This window comes from Pteropus vampyrus, unplaced genomic scaffold, assembly GCF_000151845.1.
Source record: "Pteropus vampyrus isolate Shadow unplaced genomic scaffold, Pvam_2.0 Scaffold292, whole genome shotgun sequence".
NCBI classification, from domain to species: domain Eukaryota; kingdom Metazoa; phylum Chordata; class Mammalia; order Chiroptera; family Pteropodidae; genus Pteropus; species Pteropus vampyrus.
Window position 1 is genome coordinate 754,519 of NW_011889073.1, and position 7,207 is coordinate 761,725.

Here is a 7,207-nt window from a genome sequence, read left to right on the forward strand (position 1 = left end):
CCTGAAGCGTACAGCGTGAGTGAGCCCTCCTCAAAATACAGCACAAAAAAAGACAAGAGATTTCATAATAAAGAAAATTCGTCATAAACTTAAGTTTTGGAATACATAGTTCTTTAGTTATCTGAAAAATACACTTATATGGTAATATTCCCAGAAAATGCTAAGGAAGTATTTATGAATACATGATCATTTGGATAGGTTTGTACATTGTCGGTTGTACAAACAGCTGATAAAGTTCCTGTATCTACTATACTTTTAAGAAAGGAATAGGCAAAGTAAAATATTTTCTAGAGTCATAGGAAAAATGTTGCTTATCACCAGGTACTAATAGCAACAGTGAATATTAAATTCAGTCAAAATGTTAAAAAATTTGACATACTATATAATTAAGGATTCTTAAAAACAAATATAAAAAATTTAAATGTGACACTTAAAAGGTTTTATAACAAAGGAGTCCTCTTGGATAAAAATAAGCTTGCATTTTATGCAAATTGTATTTCATTTCTGAGCACTAACGGGAAGGTGGTTGGGTTCATTCTGCTAACAGGGATCCCCCTGCACTCTGTCTTCTAGGCTATAGAGAGCGCCATTGGTGGCAACGCCTATCAGCACAGCAAAGTGAATCAATGGACCACGAATGTAGTAGAACAAACTTTAAGCCAACTCACCAAGCTGGGAAAACCATTTAAATACATTGGTAATCGGTTTTTGCTTCTCGTATGTACTGTTGGTGGTGCTTTAAATACTGATCAGAGGCGAGTCTGGTGTCAGAAGAGCGAGTGTGGCCGTGTGGTGCCCAAGCTCAGCTTTCTGGAGAGGTGTGTCACTTTAGTGGCGTGCGTTATTTTTGGTTGTAATTGCCATAAACCGGCCTGTTTGGCTGCGGGAGCAATTGCGGGACACGCCTAGGATTTGACAGCATTTCAGAGCACATGCTTTTAGAACAAGTGTGCAGCGAAGGGATGTGTGTGATGAGTCAGTGTCGTAGGACCGGACAGTCTACACCTGTGATTTTTATCATGAGCGTCAGCCACGTGATTGACATACATATCCTAAAAGTGGGCAAAGAGAAATTAGTGTTGCCAAGTAGATTTCTCTAATACAAGTTTGTTTTAATTGAAGTGACCTGTGTAATTATGCAGAAGAATGGAGCAGGATTACACACGGCAAGTTCATGCTTCTGGGACAGCTCTACTGACGGTACGGTTTCCATTCCTTTGGTGGAAGTTTGTCGTGGGCATTTTCCCAGTGGGTTTGCAGTGCCTCTGGGTCCATGCTGAGATCTAAGTTATTCAGAGCGGGGTGTGATGACCTGTGTGTGCTCGGCTGCTTCATGTCTTAGAACGTGTGCTTCGTAAGTCACCTTTTAAAATGTTCTATAGAAGACTTGCCAACCTTCTCTATTTATGTATCGTAAAGAGGTGGGCATTCGAGTGTTTCAAGCTTTGTGTGAGAAATCAGACGGTCACGTCTCCGTCGCCCTAAGTTCCGGTGCCCCTGTGCCTCTGCCCCCCGCAGGGAGCTGCACGGTGCGATGGGAGAACAAGACCATGTACTGCATCGTCAGCACCTTCGGGCTGTCCATCTGACCCCTGCCCCTGCCCCGTGACCACTCTGCTCTCCTGTCTCAGCGTCTGCGCCATCTTTCACCGCCAGCTGTGACGTCAGTGTGGAACACCTTTCCTGTTCTAAGTGTTCTTTGTGGCACTCTCAGAATGTAGAGAAAGTCCCCAGATGACAGCACTGTTCTAGGAACTGCACACCCCAGGCCGGAGGGAACGTTCGCCATCGGCAGTCCCAGGCCTGTGTCTTAACTCTGAATATTTCTGCTCAAAGGTGCTAAAATAATCGGAAACCTGCTAGTGTGAATCTTTCTCTACTCTCTGAAGTGATTCAGGTACACTAATTTTCCATACTTTGTACTTTTGTTAGAATAATAAATTATTCCAATTTAAAGTTTGTATTTTCCTTTATGGTCTAAATAGTATCACAGATGAATCATTCATATTTAGTTGGCAGCTGTAGAATCTATAAAACAGTAGATAATGAAGGAAGAAAACTTGCAGTTAGGCTCTGGTCCTCTCCAGTGCAGTGATGTGCTAACATCGCCCACGGGACCAGGATCCGGACAGCTTCGCGGTGTTCTGGTCGGATTTCTATCTACCCCTGGCTTCGCACCCTCCTAAAGTTCCCCTCTCCTGGAGCCTGAGCTGTGGGAAATGGGCAAGCTGATTTCCGCTCCCGCAGCCGGAGAGCTCTGACGCACACACTTGGGCCACGTGTGCAACACTTTAGCTTCTACTCCCATGTTCTCTACTTTTCAGTGGCAATCACATACACACACAAAATGTTTAGTACTTTAGGGTTTGCAGAATGTTTCCATAATCATTTAGTGTGTACAACAATTATACCGTCATTCATAAATCAGGTAATGTGTGTGGAGGTTATCTGATTGATTTAAAGTCATACCGGAGTAAGTGAAGAGATGGGCCCCAAACCCTGGTCCTGTGACCTATCTCATCTTTGTGCTTGTCCAGGGGCCAAGTTAACATGGTAATAAAGACACACTTCCATGTCCACTTGCCGAAATGAAACAAGCCATGCTCTTGTCCCGAAAACACTCAGGTCTGTCAAATTAACTAAACGAGCAAAGAGCAAACAAATCAATACATAGAAATAAGGACTGAATAGTAAAAATTTATTAACATTTACCAGAAATGTAGTCTCAGAATGAAGGTACTCCCACAACATAAATTTGCCACAAACATTTATTCATTTTTGATTGATTACAATGCTCATTCACGGATCGGGTGTTCCTGTGCTCATTGGCAGTTCAAAGAACTAATACACAGCTCTGTGTTTCCTTTTGAGCTTAAAGTTTGTTTTATTTTACAAATATTTACAGGTTTGGTTTTTTTGTTTGTTTTTTGTAAAAAGGCAGTCTTCAGTAGCAGAAAATCCTATGTTTCATAGTATGGTATAATAGTTACCAGTATATCTAAAACGTGAAATCAAGAAAAACAAGATAAAACGTCACAGACTAAAGCAACTTCCCTTTGGCCTGGGGAAAAGATTTTTCAAAATTCTAATCTCTAAGGCAACTGGTTTCTAAAACCCTCAAAATACATGAATATACTTTAGTGTTTTAAGTCTAGTCTTCACTAGATGTCCCTTTTAATCATCCCTTCTATGAGATTGTTTTTCCCTGTTAAGTTACCACATTATAACTTATTTAAGAATAACTATTTTCAGTAAAGAGTTCATGAAATACTTGAGGCTGGTGACATTTGTAATCTGTCCATTTAGCGGTTTGGGTTTACGTAATTATCTAAACTTACTGCAATCTGTAATTTTATATACAGGAACAATCTTAAAAACCTTTAATATATTTTATATATCCCTTTCTCCAGCCTTTCAAATGGGGCTTGAGAGAAATCCCCCTCAATTCACTGCTGTAATGATTTAATAATAAATCAAGCAGACCTGTTACCCACATGGATAATGAAGCTCTCTCCAGGGAACCCGAAACACCTACGGCCATCTTCCAGGTTCCTCCAGAGGGGACCAGTATAGAAATCATCCCACAGATGGTGTTATTCAAGTCATCACTGGGAAACTAAAGTCAGCCCTTGAGTTCATAATTTAGTTTGCAAAATTTTGATGTTTTCCAAGAAAAAAATTCTTGGTACCGTCTATAAAGTTTCTGGTCAACTTTACTGTTTTAACCTAACACCAGGGCACATATAATACATACTAACTATAAGCAAAATTTTGCATGGAGTATGTAATATATTGATATATATGATATACCAGGAAGAGAAACTGAAAATACTGTTTTCCCCTCAAGTGCTTTCTTTTGTAATTTTTTTTGTTTCCAACTTAGTTACAAAAAAGTAAATAAATACTCCCATATTTTTAATTTCCTTGGTGCCTTGATGAATCCATATATGAAGATATCAGTCATCAGTTTATACTACAGGACAAAAACATTTTTAAAAGTTCTAAGGTGTATGGTTAAATGCCTCGAATATTTTACATTTACTGATAACAGCATTTCAAATTATAGGCAATTATTTGATAATGATTAAAACGTAAACTATCACATACTAGAATACATTAATCAGCACAAGTTTGTCAGTTTACATAAAATTATAGTTAGTCTTAATAGACGTTGTAAAATTTGGTAATTTTTTTCAATACCTCTGAGTACACAGAATCAATAAAGTAATCACACAATTGCAAATGTAAAAACCATGTAAACTTGAATTACCCTTGCAATTATAGTTGTTTTAATTCAAACATTCATATTTACAGGTTTCAAAAACATAAATGGAATTCATATTAAAGGTACATTAGCATTAACGTTTAAATTAGAAAGGTATGAAGTTATAGCGAACAGCTCATGAACCTCTGTAAGGTCCCAGCACTGCCTAATGTGGAATACAGTTTTTAGCTATGAATGGTACTCTGAGTGTTAATGCATAGATGAGCAAAACGTAGGAACTGTTTGCAGAGCGGAGCAATGATCCTAGACCTCTGTTCACCAAGAGGCACCACTCAGGATGCCTGCGACAGTTGTATATAAACAGTTCAAGAGAGACGCTGAGCATGTCAAGGGAAAGCAAAGGAGGTATCCATTCTAGGCATCTGTCTTTGTCAAAAAGGAACTGGAAAGTCCCCAGGGCCTTCTATGATGTCACAGATTCAGCAGCTCCAGACTTTTCTTTCCCACAGGGAGATTCATCTGTGACCACCGTGTAAGACGTACCCAACAAGCTACCCTCTACCCAAAGATTTTCTTCCGTAAGCCATCTAAAATGCTTGACTTTCATTTATCTAGTTTGCAAATGAGAAACTGAAAAACTTTTTGGCAATAAAGAATCTGTATCAATCATCTGTTTAGCTTTTATTTTAAAAAGAAAGCTCTATGGGGCGTCATCTGTAGCAGAGCTGCAGAAATTACTGCTTATTGGAATTTAACGGACACCCTCGTCCCACCCCAGCCACAGGGATACCCGCTCGTGTGCATGCACGTAACACGCACACGTGTTCACGGAGGTCCTTGGGAAACTGGCAGCAGGACCTTTCCCCTGGGGCCGGCAGCGTGTCAGTCATCTCACCCTTGCCCTGGAAACCGTACCAAACCCTCCTGAGAACGCCATGCACTAGTCCTGCTCTGGTGGTGGAAGGGCCAGAACCTGCCCGCCCACGGTTGCCCCAAGCAGCTGTTCCTTCACACGACGAGGGGGGCTGCCAGTCACTTCAGATGCTTGGTCAGCCAGAGCGCAGTGTCCTTGTGAGGGGTCAAAAACGATGGTACCATGGAGCCGGGAAGAAAGGAAGGAAGAAGAGGCGTGTCCCATGCTGTGGGCCCCCCTCGCACGCAGAATCTGTTGTTATTTAAATAAGGACACACGTCTCTCCACTAAAACCAGGAGTAATTTCGCCACTGAAAAGAGCGAGCTCCGTCTGATGTCTTTGAACGGGGATCTGGCTGTTTAACCTTATCGTTAGCGCCTCTCTTCCCAAATAAAGGCAGCCGCTCTAACAAATTTGGGCCAATCTTTAAATTTGTCCTTAGTTTTGGCTTTCCTTTCAAAGACACGTAAACAAATAAGGACCAGGAAATCTCTGCTTATGAGACGAGTCTGAATCTGGGCAGGTGCAGGGAAAGCCAGGATGGTCGCTCAGGGCAGCAGGCCCCGGACACCTGCCACCGCCGGGTGCTCAGTCACTGTCAGAGCCCTCTTGGTACTGTGCTCGAATGGCTTGGCCGTTCTGCAGGGGCATCTCTTCATAGTCGCTCCTGTTATAAAAAGACCTTTGACACCAGTCCGCTCTTGACAGCTCTTTATTCTCGTCCGCACTGAGAGCCATTGTAGCGAGAACTCACTTCGTAGCTTCACTCTCAGTTTGTCTCCACCTGGCAGTGCCCACTCCTCATCTCTGCCCCGCCCCCCAGCACGGGCCCACCGTCCAGAAAGAATTGTGCCCCCTGTGGTCACCGCCCCTTGGAGGAGCTCAGCAAAAAAGACCACTCAATTTAAGTCTGGATAATGTGGAAACAGACCCACGGAATCACGTGACACTCGAGGTAAAGGAAATGTCCTGACACCTCGAAAACAATTTTAGAGCGATTAACCCGTTCAGTAAGCGGGCGAAGCCGTCAGGCCGAATGCGCGCGTGGGGCGCAACCTACCCGTAGATGACGTCGTCCTCAGAGTCATTCAGCATAGAGAACGCAGGGTTGTCTTTCAGCTGGGACTCTGCAAACCAACAAGAGCGTGTTCCCGTGATCCGCCCGGGAGGAGGGCGGGGCCCAGGAAGGGCTGGAATTCATCCTGGTCTCCACCACGCAGGTCTGCGTGACCCGAACAAGCCATTCGTTCTGCCCCTGGGCGTGTTTCTCGCCCGCCAGCCAGGGTGGCCTCAGGGCGGCATCACTGCGTGGCCGCGGCTACGAAGACTGACAGGCCCGGGACTTCTGAAGACTGACAGGCCCGGGACAGAAGTCCCGAGCGGAGCAGCCTCGGGCACTCTCTCCTGCGTCCGCAGGGGACGGGAGGGAAGCTCCGCTTCGGCCGGCCTGCCCCCTCCCACCCTGGGGCCTGCGGCTAAGCGGCCAAGCGTCTGCGAACGGAGTGGCCGCACTTCTCTCATACAGCTGTCATGAAGCTCAAACGAGGCGCTTCAGGAGCTTTGAGAACTCACACTCACACGGCGGAAACGCTGGGGGTGGTCCCGACGTGCGCCCCTGTCCGGGTCCCAGGAAGTGCTCACCCTGTGCCCTCCCTGTGCGACAGGGCTGTTTGTTTTTGTTTTGGCTTTCTGGGGAAGGGCTGTATACCTTGGCTTTCTTGTGAGTGGCCATGGCACCGATTCAACAGACTTAGTTTCACACGGCTGATGGACATGGTGCTTGTAGGACCCGCTAAATGCCGTTCCCCATCTTGTGCTGTGATGACACAGCGCATGCTGTGTTCTAACTAAAAGTCGGGGCCATTTTTAGTGACCTCGTCTCTCTCCGCTAGCGAGAAGGCGCTGTGGGTTAGCCAGCACTAACGGGGAACCCGGGCCCCAGGGCGGCTTACCATACAGGGCGTTCGTCGACGGAGAGTACACGAAGGCCAGCGTGTAGAGGTAAAAGTTCAACAAGCCGTACAAGGACAGGAACTCAGCTGGTGGCACTGGTCAAGGGAAGTAAGCG

At 44.8% G+C, this 7,207-nt stretch overlaps 2 protein-coding genes across 2 annotated transcripts in view; one reads left to right on the top strand and one right to left on the bottom strand.

Annotated features, from left to right (window-relative positions):
* The window catches only part of DYNLT1 (dynein light chain Tctex-type 1), a gene marked incomplete at its 5' end in the record, with an annotated part of 4,320 nt that extends 2,364 nt beyond the window's left edge, over positions 1–1,956 (top strand). The window contains 3 exons of the mRNA XM_023521100.1: positions 574–697; positions 1,123–1,200; positions 1,519–1,956. Of these exons, the coding sequence (XP_023376868.1) occupies positions 574–697; positions 1,123–1,200; positions 1,519–1,589 (273 nt within the window). The remainder of the gene's footprint in view (positions 1–573; positions 698–1,122; positions 1,201–1,518) is intronic.
* Positions 1,957–2,750: 794 nt separating this feature from the next.
* Positions 2,751–7,207, bottom strand: part of TMEM181 (transmembrane protein 181) — a 38,061-nt gene continuing 33,604 nt past the window's right edge. The window contains exons 13-15 of the mRNA XM_023521101.1: positions 7,092–7,187; positions 6,200–6,266; positions 2,751–5,806 (exon numbers count right to left, since the gene is read on the bottom strand). Of these exons, the coding sequence (XP_023376869.1) occupies positions 5,728–5,806; positions 6,200–6,266; positions 7,092–7,187 (242 nt within the window). The 3' untranslated portion in view covers positions 2,751–5,727. The remainder of the gene's footprint in view (positions 5,807–6,199; positions 6,267–7,091; positions 7,188–7,207) is intronic.